We start from the raw sequence: 19,233 nt of genomic DNA, 5'->3' as shown, positions 1-19,233 counted from the left end.
TGGACAGGGATGCAGATTTCGATGGGTGGATGAGTGAGGTACTATTCAGACTGATATGCTCCGCAACACAAAGCCATCGCACACATAATCGAAGAGGCAGGCTTCTTGTCACTGTTGCTTAGCAACCTCAGGAGCTACAGATCCAAATCCCCACGGCGGCGTGCTGATGTTGAATTAGGTGGAGAGAGGAAAAGAAAGGGAATCTTTGGAAAATATCTGTCTTAGTGGGGAACAGAGTGGAGGCGTAGTTAAATATAGACGTCCAAGTGTTATATTCTCATACGCCCAAGTGCAAGCTCACATGTAGGCTGCATTTCAGAATTGTCAGGGTTTTTGCTCCAGGCTATGGGGTGAGGCCTATCATTTTCATTTAACAATTAAAATTTGGAGGAAAGCCTCTATCATTAGTCAGAGTTTGCCTGGATCTCCTAATTTGCTCTACGATCCCATAATTGGCTTATCAGACTAATTGGGTCGGCGGCACTGCTTTACCGCATATTGCAAACACTGTATTTTGAACTATTTCAATAAATGAGGAGCATATTTCAAATCTTTATTTTCTAATTAACAAAACAATAATTCATTTCTTTTGAAAGATAACAATAATAAACCCCCAAAAAAAACTCCGCTGTGGAAAATCCCATGCCGAGCAGAAAATGTGAGAGATTCACACTTAAATATCCCAGAAGTGTATTTCCACTGCCGAAATGTACTGCCAGTGCACACACACACGCACGCACGCACGCACGCACGCACGCACGCACGCACGCACGCACGCACGCACACACGCACACACACACACACACACACACACACACACACACACACACACACACACACACACACACACACAACTTGTAAGGTGCCTGTGACAGTGCAGTTCTGTCAGCCAACTGCAGTGGTGCTACTGCTGTAGAAATGTAGTCTCCAGTGTGATCTGCATTCCAACTGCAGTAAAAGCTGTGTCAAAGCCCGAGTCAAGCCCTAATGTTGTTATTTTTATTGAGGCCTGTGATGCAAATCACTGCGCTCGCCAGGGACCTTTTCCGCTTGGTCATGGTAAAAAAAACGATATTGTGGGAGAGCCCAAGTCATTGTAAACGCCACTGAACGTCTCCGGAGCTCGGCCGACACGCATGTCATACACGCCGCTCAGGGGTTTCGAGGGAGATGTGAAATAGAACAAATTGCCCTGGAGAGACCTCCAGACCTTGCTGGTCTCCGGGCAACCATCACATCATGCCATACACACAACAACATCGTTAAAACTGATTCCGACGTTGTGACTGCTCAGCGTCCACCCTGGGCTCGTCCTGATTGTCGTATAAAACGTTACCTTATCAGAGGCCCCCTGGTCAGGGGTCTCTAAGGAGGTTTGATCCCTGCAACATACTCATCATCATCATCATCATCATCATCAGTGTTTCTGGTTCGCGTCCCCTCATCAACTCTTTACCCCTGAACATCTCACTCACAGGAAGGTGAAAAGGAGAGTCATCTTACGCTCTTAAACCTGCATTTTGATTCAGAAAACAAGAGTTCTGATTGAGAACGGCGTGAAAGGAATTGTTACTGGTTTTCTTGGGTTCTGACCTCTTAGACCTCCGAGGTCTCCTGCAACACCACGCCCCCCCCCCCGCCCGTACCTGTCAGGGTTTTGCCCTGTTTTGTTATTGGTTTATTCTGTTTCTTGTTTTGCCCTGTTTTGTTATAGTTCCCCCACAACTTAGGTTCTGCCACAACTATGGTGGCCAAGTGTTATTCTGTCACTTATCCCGTTTTACTTCCCCTGCCATTTCAGATTCGGTTTTCCCTGGAGTTCTGCCCCTCCCAGTCGGCTTCCCCCGGTCAGCACTGTGACATCATAGCATTGTGACACCATGTCGATCTAGGCCTGTCTATATATATGACTAAATGTAAATGTAAATATACCGGTCCTGTTCACTCTCGTCTCTTGTCTAGTCTTTTCCACCCAGCTGTCCAGCGACCGAGTTCCTACCTTCTGGTGTGTGGACTTACCCCTTCGCCTGCCCCCTTTCAGGATCGTTAGCTGTCCGGACCGGTCTCCTGGTTTTGACCACGACCAGTTTTTCCCAATGAACCCTTGACTTTGCACCTACTGGGGCTCCGTTGTGTCCTGCACTGGGGTTCACCAGCCAGCACTCGTGACAGTGCCGTGACAATGCCATTTCCGTTACCGGAACCAAGATATTGGATTAATTTGATTTATCTTTACCGCTCTGTTTTAATATTGCATTACGTAAGTTTCCCGCTCAGCATGTGACAACATCTAAATGGTGAACACATCCATAAATTCTCTTATCATTGTATTATGGTCAGTGGCTGATTTCCCAGACTCTTACAACATTTCTTAATGGCGAAAACGTCCATAATCTTCCTCATTATACCTTCCAGATGTGCGCTCTGCCCCCTAGCCCCCCCCCCGCGTCTTCAGCTTAAACCGTTGACAATCAAGCATTGCTATGACGTAGGCTACTTATGACTACTACTGATGACTTATGACGTGTACACACACACACACACACACACACACACACACACACACACACACTTAAGATTTATTTGATTTTAAATTTTCCCTAATTCATTTCTAGTGATGTTTAGTGTTCTCACATGCCACATACTGCCAGGGCCATTATATGATGTCTCGTATGCATGCCTCTCGAATGGTGATAAAAAATAACAAGACAATAAGCCGGTGTTTATTTTCTATAAAGCATCAGAATAAGCGTGTATTTTACGCAGACTGTTCCGTTAAAATGTCAGGACACAAGTGAGTTGAATTGCAAATCCAATCCTCCGAGCGCCGCCCGGGGACGCGGCGCCGCGACAGCCCGTGTCAGGCGCAAGCGACCTCTTCCCTCGGCGCCCCGACCGCGCACACCGCGGCGGCGGCGGAGAGGGGTGGTGGCTCCACCGGGCCGGCCCACGGAACGACACGGCGGACCGAGAACTCCCGCTTCCACTTTCCGCGCCGAGAAACGTCCCGCCGTGAAACAAACGTCCGCCGGGAAAGACGGCCATTCTCCCTTCGGGGCGGGAGTTGTCACATTCGGTTTAAATGGCTCGCCCCCCGCCGTGGAGATGGTACGGTCCGCTTCGCGGCGCGGCACCGTCTCCCCCGCGCTAACCGTCACTAACTCCCCGCTACGCAGGGAGGGACGCGGCGGGACCCGGGCGGCGAGGCTACGGTTCGCGTTCGCACCACGAATTGAGACGTCCGCGTCAACGGTCCTCGAAAAGTCCCCCAGGGGGGGGCGAGGCGCACCGGAGCGGCTGCCCCGCTGAGCGTGTGCTGCCGCCCGCGCGATTCTCCCGACGAGCGGAAGAGACGAGACGAGAGGAGCGACCGCAGGGGAGGGAGGGAGGGAGGGAGGGAGGGAGTATACCGAGCCGCGTTTGACAGGTGCCACGCCGGCGCTGCGTGAGGGGAGATGCCGCCGGTGCAGAGGACCATGTCGGATCTGCGGACCAGGGCGGAGGGTGAGTAAAGTTTGATGCGGAGGTTGAGGGGATACACCTGCGCGGAGCGACGTCAGCTCTACCGCGGGTGCCCCGGGAGGCCGGCTCCCTACAAGTACAGCAACTTGCTAGGCCGGCCGGACCGGCAGGAGTCGTCCGCGCTTGGCGCTCCACCCAAACGTGCCGCCACCCCGAGCTGGGTCGACGGGCGAGGCCATCTGCATTGAGCACGCAGAGATGGATCCGTCTGGCTGATGATAACGATAGAAAACAATTCTATTAATGACTCCACACACAGGCTGCCAAGTTGGGTGTGTTTGGGGTGAAGACTGAGGAGAGGGGCTGGTGGAGGCGGTGGTGACAATGGAGTCCTGTAACACTGTTGTGCGTGGTGTTAAAATTGTACAGTTAAAGTATAAATCCGTGATATCATTTAGGTATTATTTTAAATACTTTATTTCTACTATTTATTTAGTTATAATAAACGGTAAATTTACATATGCGCTCCATTGTAGGTGGCGGGGTCCGCCTTGAGCTGCAAGAATGTAAAGATTGGGCAGGTTGGGCAGGTTGGGCAGATTGGGCAGGTTGGGCAGGTTGGGCGTGCAAAAACAAAGGCAACTGTGGTGAATTCGATAAACCGGTGCAGCTAGTTAAGTTAGTCACTCAGAGGAAAATATATCCCCGTCGCCTCGAATGACCAAGCGAGAAGGAAGCCTTTTTTTGTTTGCAGTTTTGAATGGATTTATGGGGACTATGGGGCTAGTGTTATGCACCCAACACAGGCGATCTAATGGATTGCCACTTTAACTCTATTATTGGGTCTTGTCTTTGTGCTTTATTGTTTCAGTATTGCATTCCATTACCCTTTCTATTGGCAGAATTATAAATTATTAAGCGTGAGCGTGGATTCCATGGAAGGCTTGTCATCTATTGCTGTTGCTGCAGTTACAAGAGCTAACACATGAATTATGCAGCGGCGTGCACTGTCACCCCCGAATGCCCAAACTCTTGATATGCTCTACCTTTTACTGTCACAAAGAGGCCCTTTCTCACGCTTTGCAGCGACAGCCGCACTGCCACCCTTGTGCTCCACCTCAGCCTCCTCGACGAAGAAAGTTTCCCGTTTTTCAATATGTGCACTCGTTCCGACATTTCAACCAGTACCTAAAGCCTTTCAGGCCCAACGCCTTGTGCTCCAGCATCAGGTGTTCACAACCACCATACATTTCCGCATTGTTAGCCGTTCCTGTTTCCTGATATTGACCTCCATCCCCATTTTTTTCTGTTCATTTTAAACAAGACTCAGCACGCACACCCCCCCCCCACCCCCCCCCCCCCCTTATGTTTTAATCACCCCGGTACATCAGATGGGCTACCATCCAAAAAGGGCAGCCTTCTGCCAGGCTTACCACCTAATCCACCCATAGCTTGTCCATCATTCCTCCATGATGCACATTCTCTGGTCTCACCCACCACGTGCCACACCGCTCCTCTCCTCTCTGTCTCTGTTCTGCTGCTCTGTTGCCAAAATAGTCTTATCTAGGACACATGGGGTGTAGGTGATGTCAGTGGCCATCAGGATGTTTAGCCACTGTGCAATGTTTGCACTGACAGAGGACGAGAGCAGCGCCACCTAAAGCTTTGAAGGTCTATATTCTCTCTTTATACAAATCAAACTTTTGAGGAATTTGGAGCTTTATATCGCCCCTAATATAAAAATAATGAAAGTCATGATTAATGATGTGAGAGACTGATTGACAGAAGCTGCAAAAGGTACAATGCGGTCTGTTTGGTTTTGTATCTGGCCTCCTTATGTGTAGTTAGATGTAATCAGCTAGGCACGCCTATGTTTAACCAAACTTAACTAAGCTCTGTTTGTCCTTTAATGAAAGCTGATTCAATTGACATGCTTTGGCTTTTCAGACTTGATTGCCTACCTATTATTATCACAATCTAGTCTCACCTTGTCTTTGTCATACTGTGTGCGTGTGTGTGTGTGTGTGTGTGTGTGTGTGTGTGTGTGTGTGTGTGTGTCTTCCTTTTTATTCACATGGAAGTGAGGAAGCAGTCCCCACCCCTCTCTTGCTATGTTAATAACACCAGCTAAGCCTTTGTCTGAATGGTGATTATAGCACAGGGAAGGGAACAGACCGCTCCTGTCGGAGGGGATGGGGAGTTGCCCATGTGCCTGGCGGATCACTGGCTGATAATAATGTGGCACAAAAGCCCAACACGCCTCTAAATCCGCTGTCTGGGGCCGTCGGTGTATCATATCAAGTCCCCCGGGGCCTCCCTATTCTGTTCCCCATGTGCCACGACCATGGGACACCTACTCCCCTCTATTTTCCACTTCATGTCCTGCCTTCCATCACTAACCTGCAGGCGGCATAATATCCATTTCTTCACGCACTCGATTCTCCTCACCTCACTGAATCCCTTCCATCTATAAGGGAAAGTAGTGTTGGCAGGTGACTGATCGGTGGGGGCGTTAGAAAATATCTTTCCTGTGCGCAAACAGAGGCGCTCACACAAACAAGTCTGGATTTTGGTTTGGGATCATTTTAATATCAACAGAATGTTTGACGAATGAGGTGTTGGGGGTGTTAGGATCATATCAGGACTTTATATTTGTTTGCCCAGTTATTTCTGTGGACTGATTTAAGGCGTTGAATGAAACAGGATGACATTTCTTATGCCACATTGTGTGCTGGTTTGTTCAAGTAAATTATTTGGTTAATTTTTGTGGTGTTGCATGTCAAATTAGTCACAATATATAATTTACAAAAACACAACTTTACTATTAAAGGGGCTCCGAAGCTCAAATATGATGCAATATTCAAATGTTGATATCCTTTCAGATATTCAGCTATAGACTTACCGTGGGCATTCGTACCAACAACCATGGCAAATGCAGGTCTTCATTCACTGTTGAAACTCATCTTGTGATTGCTTGCGTGCATGGTTATTGATTAGGCGAAAGGACCCTGTGATTTATTAATAGCATCAACATAAGTGTTGTATTTGCACACTACAGCACTTAGAAATAACATCTAGAAGGAATACCACAGTCAATAGGAAAATTGAAAATGTCATGTATTGGAGAAAATATTTTATTGCACAGGACATTAAAACCCTGAACGTCAAATCTTAATGTTAAATAATTTTAGTGAGTGGAATGTCAAATGCATAATGTTTTTTTTTTTTTCCACTGTACTTTAGTTGCCATTGTTGTTAGATTGCTTGATTTCCATTTAAGTTTGGACATATAGTATTTCTACAAAAAAGAACAGGACTACCAATGGAAACTGGCTGGCATTTCTATTTGATGCTAAAATTGGTACACGGCGCTTGTCAAATGACGCACCTCCATGTGCGTTTGCACAGTGCAAAACCTAGCTTTTCTAAAAACTCTGGAGGGCAGCCTTGCATGGTTGATTGCATGAATAATAAAGAGTTGAAATACAAAGCACAAAAGTTTAATAAATCTTTCATTTGAGTTTAGTCTGGTATAGTCTTTTTGGTTTATTCGCTATTTCAGAGCTGCTTCAAATGCAAATGAAACCTGAGAGCTATCTATTTTTATGGAATGCATTTGATCCCCTGATCTAGGGTCACCTTGAGGTCTTAAGCAATGGCCCATTGTCCAGATAGAGCCTTGTGTATATATATGCCATTGGAAGGCTGCATGGCAAACATAAGCTCGGAGTGGACGAATCACCGCTCCACACTTTGACATAACAGTGTTACCACCAGCTCAGAAGTAATAACTCACTTCCGATCTCCTGTTTCCAAATATCTGAATAATTCATGAAAGCGGCATTAGTAAAGCATAGCTCTGTATATTTCTGGCTTCATCTGGCCAAGTGGGATTGCAGCCTTTGTTGAGAGTTTTTGAGATGTGCACATGCGTTGGCCAGCCAGCGGGAAAACGAACGCGTCTAATACATATCCCAGTCACACGTGCCAATTGCTTACTGCGGTGGCATCACAGGAGGACTGCAAGGTCAGAGGAAGAGGCGTCGGTTGTAGCTACAGGGAAAGGCAACACCGTCAATGGTCAGGAAGATGAAACCAGCGTTGTCCTTGGCCCCCAGAGTCCCTCATAGTTTACGACCCTGTCTTGGTCTGAACTTGACGTACAGCTGTGTTGCTGCACTGCTCTTATTTCTTGTATCATAGCACTGTGCTGTGTGTGTAGGTTTTAACCCTAAAATTTGACGGATTTAGTCTTACTTTGTCTTTCCGCTTATTATTGGGTAAGCCATTGGCAAAATCATGTGTATCACAATATTTTTTAATACCTTGATACCCCTAATTTGACAGTATTTTTAGGATGACAATATTTTATCTGTGTTTTTATAATATATTTACACAAAAGATAGATCATGTGATCACATTATGATCATGACCTATGAAGGTCAGAACATTGCTTTACTTTACTGTAATGCAGCCATGACAACAACAAGGATATCAATATTATATTGGAGGCCCTATTAATGGTTATATAGTAGTGACTACGTACAAGTAACTGTAATATTGACAATATGCAATAGAACTGAATTGGAGAGACAGACACACCAATTACCAACACATGAGTGGGTCTGAGTTTGTATTGAATGTGGTGTTTGTGAGTGTGCACATGCATGGTGCGTGTGGATGTGCACATCTAAGTGTTTTAAGTGCGTGCAAATTACTCTGTAGTGCCAGCTGATGAAAGTGTCCGATTTATCAGTGTAGTCAGCCACTAGCATATCAAGCAGGTCAATGAGCATCACTTAACCGCGGGGATGGACAATTGTTAGTGCTCAGTCACTCAGGTGTGAATGCTATTTTTAACCAGGAATTGGTTCAGGAATTTAATTTGGATTGAAATTGGGTAAGTGGGTTTTTGCATGGTTGCTGATTGTCCGGTCTAGATATAAGCTTCACGTCAGATAACAGTTCACGACTAGTTGACACATACTCGGCCACTTGCGCAATTATGTGTAAAAATGTATCAAAGCTAAGCACACTTTCTGAATGATGGCTATATGTTCTAGGTTCATACGCATCATCCCGATTATGATTGGAAGTGCATTTTTGAAGTAAATTGCAGCCTGACTCATTTCAAGTGGTAGTCGTTTACACAGAAGTTGTCAGATAAGTGACCTATCATTTCATGACCAGTTCATATATAATATTTTATGCTTTGTATTTGTTAAAGCCATTTGGAGATGAAATCATACATTTTCTGTAAAGGCTGTATAATGTAGAGGCCATTACAATTGCTTTAAATTGTTTACATTTGTTGGTTGGCTTGTTGCAGGAACTTCTGATCAAAGTTAAACCTTCTGAAACAAGATGCAAATATAAATGGATGCCTTGTGTTCACAATCTAGTAGCATTTATTTTATTTCATCCCTTCATCAATATAACCCTGCAGTGTAATTCCAAGCCCCATTACTTAAGATTTTGTTTTGTTACCAGAAGAACCCACCATCATCAAAAAACGGCTTGGGGGCTGCAAGCATTCCCCACTGCACCATTCATAAAGTCCCATGCAGTGGGAAGGGTTCCCAGCCCTGCTGATCCCATGTTAAGCTGAGCCAAGCCAGAGCTGTGATGTCACAAACAGCCCCCAGCTGCCCGTGATAGTCCTCTCCCCGGAATATCCCACTGTACTGTGCCTTGGCCTGTCGAGAGATAGACAGTGAAGAGTTGAAGGGGGAGGGGTCGCAACTGCCGTGTTGTTGTCGGGGAGGCTGGTTACAGCATTGTGATTCGATAAGCGACTTACGGATGTTTCTGTTTCTTAGATTTACATAACCAGTATCCATATCTGCCCCTCCAGCTCTATGCTCATTCATAAATGGAAGCAGATCGAGTCTGCTTTCATCTCTGGGCCTTTGATTTTCATGAATAGATGGTGGATGGTCCGCCTACTGAAATATTAATGTGGTATAAATGAATCATGTACAGATCTGTCATTGGTTGGGATGAGCTAATAACAACGGGTTCAGTAGATTGTGATATAAAGAAGACACATTGAAGGTTTTCAACTCAATTCTTCCATTTGTTATATAAAAAATGGTGTTTGTACCTGAACTATGAGCTGTAATCACGCAAAACAAATCAAACACACAAGTAGATGCAGACAACAAAGAACGACTGCAGTGGTTTGGTGTTTTTCGAGCAGAGCCAGGCCACTAGTCATTTCACTGCGTTTTCTATTCTGCCAGTCTTCTGGGTAAATTATTTAACGTGGTTTCTCTCCATGGACCGTGATTCTAGAGCACTTGTTGTTCATTTGTTCATAGTAAATCAATGGCGGAGGCCCATCCACCCTATTACTATTGAATGGATGGCTTGGGATCCTAGCTTGAGTTGAGCCACGTGTCTCCTTTTTTATGGCTTTATTGACAAGTCTTTCAGCTTCATTAACGCTGGTTCAATACTGATAGTTGAATTGGACACTGCTTGGGCTCAAATCTGGCGTCACGCAAATGCCTTATCATTTTGACTAAACTTACCTTCCAAATGCAGGGGCATCCAGTGCTTCTCTCATGCCACCTGATGTGACTCGGTGCTGAATAATTCCGATCACAGCAGCTGTAAAAAGCAGTGTACCACAGCCATCTTTGTTGATGGCTTAGTTTGAATTTAAAACCGGAAAAAGGCAGAATAGCCTCGTGTGATCTGGGGTTGGGCGATAGGTCAAAATTTACCGACTGGCCACCGTAAGCCCAACAACCGGCATTTGCCGATATATTTGCGTGTTTTGCGAACTATTCTCACTGATCAGGCTCGGATAAACCTCCTGCTCCTTGCCGACTCTGTCTGCAAAAATAATTTCCAACACTGGTATGGAAAGTCTCCAATCTCCATCTCCACTTGGCCTTGGACTTTTCTTGTTAATAAGAATTTAATTGATTTAAGATTTTGTCTTATTGATAGGAACTGAACAATCGGCGGCCTTGTTGTTATTGTATCAACAGCAGTCTTTGGGACGCAGGGCTTTTCGAGAAAAAAACCACCCAGCCGGCATGTAGTAGTACTCACTGGAACGACAAGTCGAATAAAAAAAGCCCAGTGGAGCAGGAAGTAGAAGTAGACGGAGGCCTACAACAAACATGGCTGTGCGTAGATAACAGGAGCTTCTCGATGCAGAGGAAGAAACTATGTTTATTTTTGCTCAACAACTAATGCTGCGTTCAGAGGGTACACGATAGATGGGAAAGAGATAATGGAGCTTTCTGAACGGCACGGGGGGAGGAAGAAAAAATCTGGAGTGAGGGAGAGGTACGACGGAAAAACGAAACAAGCAATATGTTGCTAGGGTGATGACTCCAATAAAATATATGAAACTAAATTAATTTGTGGCTGTAATCATGTATAATAAATGTAATAATGTTTGGTAATTTTGTTAGCCGCCTGTTGTCCAATATCTGCACCGGACGACCTGCTACAGTACGAAACATTCGGCTCATTCCGTTGCAGAGGACGGGAATAAGTTAAAATATTTTACTTGTGCAAATACGGGTGGTAAATATTCCTGTATGCATGAAGCAGCTGAGCTCAGCTCAGTCTCGCCTCAAACATCTCCATTTTGAAAGTAAATGAAATGAGATGAGTAGAAACACTGAAGTCTGAAGTCACAAAATCTCGCAGGGGTGGGACGTTGCGTAGGTCCCCAGGAACCATGGCGCCACCCCCTGGTAACGTTAGCTTTTATGTTGTCAATGAATTAACGATTGTGTGTTAAGGTTAACAACTGTCGACTGAGGAAATTCCTTTAAATTTGCACCCCTAATTCCTTTACATCTCAAGCTCATTGTATTAGAAAGATGTGTTCGGCTGAGGAAAGGTGTAATTTGAGTGTGTATACAGTATGGCTTGTTAAGGAGCAAACAGTTTTTCTGTGTTCTGTGTATAAGCCATGAATATCTTAGCAGTCTGGAGGAAAAACATACTTTGGTATCAGGTCTCTTATTGTTCCTGTCACTTTGCCATCAGAGCCATTTAATCTTGCTTTTGATGGCGGTTATGAAATAATGATCTTTAAAGCTCACCTCCCACTCAAGCCAAAACACAAACCCAACCCTGCATACCAGCAGAGATAGGCATCATCTTTAAGCTGTTGTCTATCTCCACTTCCATTTATCCAATGTTCCATCTTCATACACTTATCAATAGCACATCAGCAGCGCCATAGCATGGCTACAACTAAAAATGATTTTTGGAATTTGCGAAATTCTAATAATGATGATTATAATAGTAATTGGTAGATAGGAATACAAAATAAATTAAAGGATAGTAAATCCTCATCATTAGGTGTCTGAACTTAAAACGTTTGTCTTAATTGCTTCATATCTTTTCCTAGCAGTTTAAAATAACTCACTTTTCCATCATTCTTTTGAATAAAGACTTGTTAATCAGTTGTGATGTAGTTGGATGGATGTTCTGTAGAACACCTGGGATAATAATTCTTGCTGACTAAACTATGCCTGCTGTACCACTAGTCTAAAATCCAAATGTGTTACGGTACAGTTGGTAATCAAACAAATATATATGAGGAATGAACATGTTTGTTTATTCTTTATGTGATCCAAACCATCACCTTTATCTAGATTATAAACCTTTACTGAACTATATTTAGCTGGCCAAAAATAACACTCAAAAAGCTTTCCGTTCCGACAGGCTACATAAATTCTTCCCGGCTTTGGCATGCATGCTCAGTTATATAAAAAAACAATTCAATTGAATTAAAACAATTCTTCCCATCAGAGTTACATGTTGTTTTATTTTAAGCGTCCGATTTTTTTTTTCCTACCGAGGCGTCATGGAAAGGATCTCCCATGCCTGTTGGTCTTTAAATATGTGTGTGACCTAAAACACTCTCAGATCAACACAGACAGAGAGAGAGAGAGAGAGAGAGAGAGAGAGAGAGAGAGAGAGAGAGAGAGAGAGAGAGAGAGAGAGAGAGAGAGAGAGAGAGAGAGAGAGAGAGAGAGAGAGAGAGAGAGAGAGAGAGAGAGAGAGAGAGAGAGAGAGAGAGAGAGAGAGAGAGAGAGAGAGATCCCGTGTCAATGCCAAGGCATGCTGGGCTCAGTTTTTCCCTAGTGGGCACCCCTTCTGATATATGTGCCCCCTTGTGACCATTGTTTCGTCCGTCTGTCTGTTGGCTGACACAAGCAATAATCCTGACATCTGGCCCACATCCAAACTCATTACGACACTTGGTGGCATTGATCCCTCTTCTGGAGGCTTCCCCTCCAGTGCCTTGTCCTTCTGCTCTCTATGTCTGCTGATCTGATACAACTGCAGCTTCACATCACCCTCTTTTACCATCGCTCATTTTCTCAATACCTCACAACTTTTAGCTGTTAGATTTAGAGTGATATATATTTTTGGGTGATTTCGTGATTATCCCAGATGATCACGGTGAGAGTGCTCTTTTAATGCCCGCTTTTCACCCCCGCTTAATTTCTTTGTAGTCTGAGTGGTCTGCAGTAATTGAAATTGTTGTGAGGCGGATGCAATGGGTTCACCGGGGAACACTAAGAGTGAAAACATCTATGGGCCAGAGTCTACTGTGGTGGCAGCAGATGATGAAACGGAATGGATACGATGGAAATTAGATCCCATAAATGCCTTTTGTAGGTAAAATTTGTGGAAGGCTATTTTAGTTTGTTTTTAATGCTCATACTCAGTGTCCCCATATCCATTTCCTACATGCTGACTGACCACATGTTGGCATGGTCCTTGCATCCCACTTAACTGGGCTATACTGTAGGCACATGAGAAGGACTACTTAATGGACTACCTGATGAAACCACTCAACACAACTGTTTATGTTTGAAAGCAGGCTCTTAAAATAAGTCAAACTTATTACACTGGGTAATGGATTTGCAAAGCATACAGTAACTCGCTGATGAGAAAGCAGAGGTGATGGATTAGGCAATAAGGACATACAAGACAATCAAGGAAATGGCTAGTGGTTGTTAATGGTGCTGATTTCCTTCAGATGGGGGCAGTTTTGATCTGGTAATATAATATACTCTTTAGAGAAACTGCTGCAGAGTGAAATTAATTTCAAGACAGCCGTTGATGCCGTTCATAAAATCTTAAAATAATAATACATTCCAATAGATAAATAAGCATTATTTTTCTACCACCAAAATCTGTGCATTTTTCCACTCTCCATTTAACCAGTGTAAGGTAAATGTAGCCCCCAAAACTCTGGATTAACTTTTGGTTACCATATGTTATACCTGCCAAAAGTAAGAAGCCATGGGAGTAATAGTTGTAGCGGCAGCAGCCAAAACTGGTGCAGTGCACCACCTGGTCAACACCACCACACAGGCCTGCTGGGAGGGCTCATTCACAATGAGGAGAAACAACATAAATCATTGCTACCTTCACCACACATTTCACACACAGTACTCACACCGGCCAACTCCTGATTTTAATTCATCTTTGCGGGTTATTATTTAGCCCTTGTTTGTATTTTATTTTGTAGTGATCAATGAGAGTTGTGCAAAATGTCAGCTGCCCGCCGCTGGCAGTTTTCAGGACCAGGTCAGTAAGGTCTCGCACTGTTTTATTTCAAAATTAGGTCCATCTCTCATGGAACTGTTTCTTTGTGGAAAAGACCCATCAAGCTCACTTAGTTGAGATACCATCCGGTTTTCTCTCATTACTGACTCGGGTTCTGTCACTGTTGATGTGTCATCAAACACTCTGTTGTCTGACGTATAATTTTGATTCTGTGGATCTTGAGTTTGTGAATTTGGTTAGTTGTGTTTTAGTCAGAACCAAAAAGTCTGAGTCTTCTGTTCCTTGAATAGTGCTCGGGACATTTGTATCATCAATGTGCCTGGTCCTGTTATGGCCCCTGTTGGTCTCTATGGGGCAACAATCCCCTTGTTGCCACACTTCATGAGAATCACAGGCATCATAACATAACATTTCTACTGTAACGGAAGGCACCACCCACTGGAACCCTAACCCTTTTTGCCTCAATGCTAATCCAATAAGCCACCTATGCCGTCCTGTCATCTGGGTGGTCTGTTGCATAACAAGAGTGGGATAGCCAACCCATGCTGCCCCCGGTGACCATAAGACTGGGGGGGGGGGGGGGGGGGGCTGGTTATTTTTAGCCCCAGAACACATGTGTGTGAGAGAGAATCAGAGGCCAGTGGTGTGAAAGAGGGATGTTTGGCAGTCATTCCATACTAATTCTTGTAAAAGCCCAAGTGGATCACTTAAATTTCAAGATCTGTAATTAAATATATGGGGTTTGCTGAACACAAGTCAGATTGTATTCGGGGACAGAAAGGATGGTAAGAAGAGGACAGGGTGTGGGCACCAGTGGTCTGAGTTGGGAGGGCAGAGACTTTTTAATAAGCAGAGAAGGGTAAGGGGGGGGGCGGTCATACCCGGTGAGAATTCAAGTTTGTTACGTTTGCCTCATAAGACACTGGTTTGCTGTTGATTTTGTTTAAAGTGGTAAATGCCCCTGCCTGCCTCCCCCATCAGTCTCTTGAAACGGTCCCCTTTCCCTCCAAATACTAAACACTAAACACCAGAGTTTAATATGCAGCCATTGAGGCAATGCCACCTCTAACCCCTTCTCACCCGGCAGTATACTGAGGGGCAATTGGGCAACGTTAGTAAACATGCATGAGGCAACATGAGAGGCTGGAAATAAAGTTGACGGCGCTTCAAGTTTCATAGTAGAGCTCTCTTTCCAGAGGCCTTATCTAGTTATGTCAATTAATACAACTGGGACACGGTAATGTGAACCTCAGGGTTTAAAGTGTTGATGTTTCTCTACTTGACTACATGTGAGATGTTACCTATCCAAATGCTATTTATGTCTTGGTCCAAGTTAGGTATGAGCCAATACCAATTCTTCAATACTGCCCAAATCACAAGGATCGGCTGAAACAGAGTACCAATCCTATGTATTACTTTTACTGAACAGCATAGAGTACGTGTGGCCATTAGGATCTTAACAACATACAATCAGTCTTTATCCATGAGAAACATTTTGTTTGCTTTCCATGCGCTGGAGCAGTCTGCCTTCATCAATGGATTTTCTTGGGCATCAAACCCTGTCGCCACCAGCATCTTGATGATTTGACAAAGATTTTACAATAAAATAAGGATGCCAGGTGACCACTGACACCTGCAGAGGTCTGTGCCTAAATACTATACTGAGATACCAAACCCTTTAAAGCCATGAAAAGGCATTAGTATTTCTATGTCTTTCCTACTACAGTAACTGGCATCTCTGAATCTGTACCATCAGAGTGTTGTTCTTTACTGGACGAAGAGGACACTGCCTGTGTGATTCCCGCCTCTCTCCTTTCTCCCCTCGAGTTTTGCATTGTCATCGGGAAGCTAAGCTGTCTCCACCGGTTTCTGTCCATTCCACTCTATTGGCTGCTGTCAGGATGGAGCATGCAGGCCTGTGCCGTTCAGGGGAAATCCCCCACCCCCACCTGCACTCTTCATCCTCTCTTAGCCCTTCCTCGGGTGCTGGTCTGATGCTTACCCTTATCCACCCTTATCCACACCCTAATCCCCAAAGTATGAATAAATTGACACATCTCTGAGAGCTGCCTGATCTGTATCTCTCAACGCACGTCAGTATGAACATTTGAAATCCTACACTGCAGTTCACAGGGTTTTTTGGTGGGGCAAAGCTCAACTAAATAGATATCTGCTGCTAGCAAAGCTATTTATAACTTACTTATTCATATTTTATTTCACCTTATGGACTCTTAGTCACTTTATTCACGTTATTGCACTTCCCTCCATAGTTGCAACCATGTAGAATGTCACATTGCCATTATTAAAGATTAACTTTGGCTTACACAACAAAAGAATTAGTTTGATTTGATTTGCTGGTAATTGCTTGCTATACATATAGAGCGTGGGAGTAATTACCTCATTTTGTAGATGGAGTTTTGTATAAATGCTAAAATAATTCTAGTTCTAAATGTGATACGTTTTATTCAACTGATAATGATATACCAAAATATACCCGACATTAGTGTTGAAAGACTGTCGTAAGACAAAATTAACAGACAATATTTACAGAAATGACATGAGTCCTTCGGCAGTGGGGAGCGGGGACCAGCTTGGGGCGGTGCTGGAGGGACTCGGAGTCGGGTGGGGAGCGTGGGGGTCTCTCCGCTGTGGTCCCCCCCCGGGGCAATCCCCACCCTCGCATTTTGCATGCGTACAAAAAAGTCAATAACTTCTTGGATTCTAAATGTGATACGAAATGATCGAATGATACACGGATGTTCCTCTCTATTCTGCGCCAGCATCCTGAATTTCAAAGCGTGTCGCATCGCTCCTGTAAAGGGGCCAAAATTAGTGGGTCTTATCACGCTGTCCTGTTCACATCAGAGCCGATCGGAGGCGGAGCCAATTAAAACCTGTGTCTCTTGCAGGGTCATTTATCCCGGGACTGAAACCCAGGTTTTCCCTTTCCCATTGATGACAAATGCCGGATGTTAGCGGGTGTTACCAGGTTTTTGGTGCAGTGGGAAAGCGGTATAAGGATGACTTAAAATGGCAACCATTTTTTTCAGTTTCTGCAACCAAAAGCTGATGCCTGCTTGCCAGCTCGGGAACGACTGTTAAAAGTTTGTGTAGCGCCCTGTTTTACTTTTAGTTTTTGTCTTAGGAAAAAGGAAAAAGTCTACTGGGCTTTTTTGGGTTAGGGTTATGGTTAGGAGTATATTGCTGATGTGAGTGCCAAGAGATTTGGTTGAGGATTGGTTATGGGCTGATGTGTATGGGGTTTTTCTGCCTCCGGTTTTTCTGCCTGTCAGGTAATACTGTACATGGAAAATGCTTTTAATCAAACTATATGAGACATCCCCATGTGAACCTAACTTGGACTTTCACTTACACTTCAGTGAAAAATCTTTGTCCACGCATCATTTTTTGAAGCGTTGCGTCATCGAGTATGGGGAAACAGGCTATTGCACGATGGGCTTTTCCTCCAGTTTGGGAGCAGAGGTTATGTAGGAACAAAGTCAAGGGTTTGTGCACAGTTTATTTTAACGGATGAACCAGCAGAAATGCCTTTTCGCTAGCCCGTGTTACAGTTTTTGAGCGGAAAGTCAAACTCTGCTCAACTTTTTCCCATCCTCAAGTCTCAGAGATTGCGTCGCCAACCGTCGTGTCGCTGTCAGTCGCCAACTCCCATTGAAAATGAATGACCCTGGGCCACTTTCACTGTTCTGGTGTGAGTATACGGTAAGGCTGACAGGTTAGGGAAGAGAATTAGCATTCAAGTTTGCTTACACATACAAGTAATTGGAGCACACAGTGAAAGTCGTTCAAACCTCCCATAGAACAAATTAATTTAACAAGGTCAGTTGTGGGAAGAACTTTTTATTGTAATTAGTCATAACCTTGAGTGTTGTTTTCCCCCCAGATGGTTCTTGTGTCCTTGGATCCAATCTGCTGCTCCCGTTTTAGAGCATATGGCTGGCTATATGTTTATTAAAGCATAAACCCAACTTTGGAGTAAAATCTTTGGGCTATGTTCAGAGCAACTCAAACATCCAGCATGAAATGATCCATCAACTACTCACTGAACCTCATTAATCCATATATGTACAACTTTAATTAAAAAACGTCATAGACCACAGGCCTTGTTTTATCGATCTGGCCTATAGGGAGCAACAGGGAAAACTGGAAAATGAAACGACAGTGATGGGAGTTTCACTACTACCCATGTTAAGCTGCGCTTATCAGGCATCTCTCCCACTTTGATGAACCTGGTGGGAGCTGAACAGTATCAGAGAAAAGAAACGCAATATCAGTCCAATGAGAAGTCTGTCTTCCAAACTAACATATAGTTGGACCTGGCTCCGGATTGATTTGCATTTCAGTCCAGCGTGACGACCTCGCTTAGGTCTAGGGATGAGGCAGGGATATTAACAATATAACCAGTAGATGTTGGGTGAGTGGTTGGACAACATACGAAAACAACAAGAATAAATAGTGCTGCGTGTTATATACAAATTGACTGAATTAATGGAAAGTTCAATGATATATACAGTACAAGTGTTTACATACCAAGTGCCACAGGCACGGTAAGTGAGCACTTGGAGAAGGTGGTGCTAAAGGAAATAACTTATCAAAACAAAACAAGCTAACTAGCTGAGTAGAATGTAATCTAAGAAAGAAAATACAAAACAAAATGCTGTCTAATCTAAGTAGCTAGTAATCAAAGACACAAGTGGAGAACTCAACTCTAAGCTAGTATTTCTAACAGCAATTTATCCGTGTGCAAACATGTAGAGGGTACCCCGTCTAAACTACTCATTCTCCCCAAGCAACAAATAGTTCTTACCAAGTAGATTAACAGAGTTCTAGAATTTCTAGAAGTTCTAGAATCAAACCAGTTTGGGGATGTAACTGGCGTATACAACACCATAGCATAGCATGCTGTGGTCTCCAGCAGACTTTGAGGGGAAGAATTGGACATTCAGAGCCACGCTGCCACATGCTGCTCCACGTAGATCAGTGCTGGCATCAGGAAGGCCCAATGTTTTCTACTCAGGAAATCCCCAGCTCTGATGACAATGCATTCCAAGATGGAAAACAGGAAAACGCTGAAATACAAACTTTTGAAGCTTGCGTATAAGTTATACTGATTGTCGGAGAGAGTATAACGTGTTGCATTTGAAAGGAGATTGACAGAACTTTATCAAGGTATTGTATAGGGTAGGAACA

General features: G+C 44.1%; 1 protein-coding gene across 1 annotated transcript in view; it reads left to right on the top strand.

The window, feature by feature from the left end:
- Positions 1-3,408: 3,408 nt before the first annotated feature.
- atp8a1 (ATPase phospholipid transporting 8A1) overlaps positions 3,409-19,233 on the top strand; it is a 106,461-nt gene continuing 90,636 nt past the window's right edge. Inside the window, exon 1 of the mRNA XM_080007873.1 lies at positions 3,409-3,504. Coding sequence (XP_079863999.1) covers positions 3,456-3,504 — 49 coding nt within the window. The 5' untranslated portion in view covers positions 3,409-3,455. The remainder of the gene's footprint in view (positions 3,505-19,233) is intronic.

The sequence above is a fragment of the Zeus faber genome, assembly GCF_960531495.2.
Source record: "Zeus faber genome assembly, chromosome: 10".
NCBI lineage: Eukaryota > Metazoa > Chordata > Actinopteri > Zeiformes > Zeidae > Zeus > Zeus faber.
This window is presented reverse-complemented; position numbering and strand designations above follow the sequence as displayed.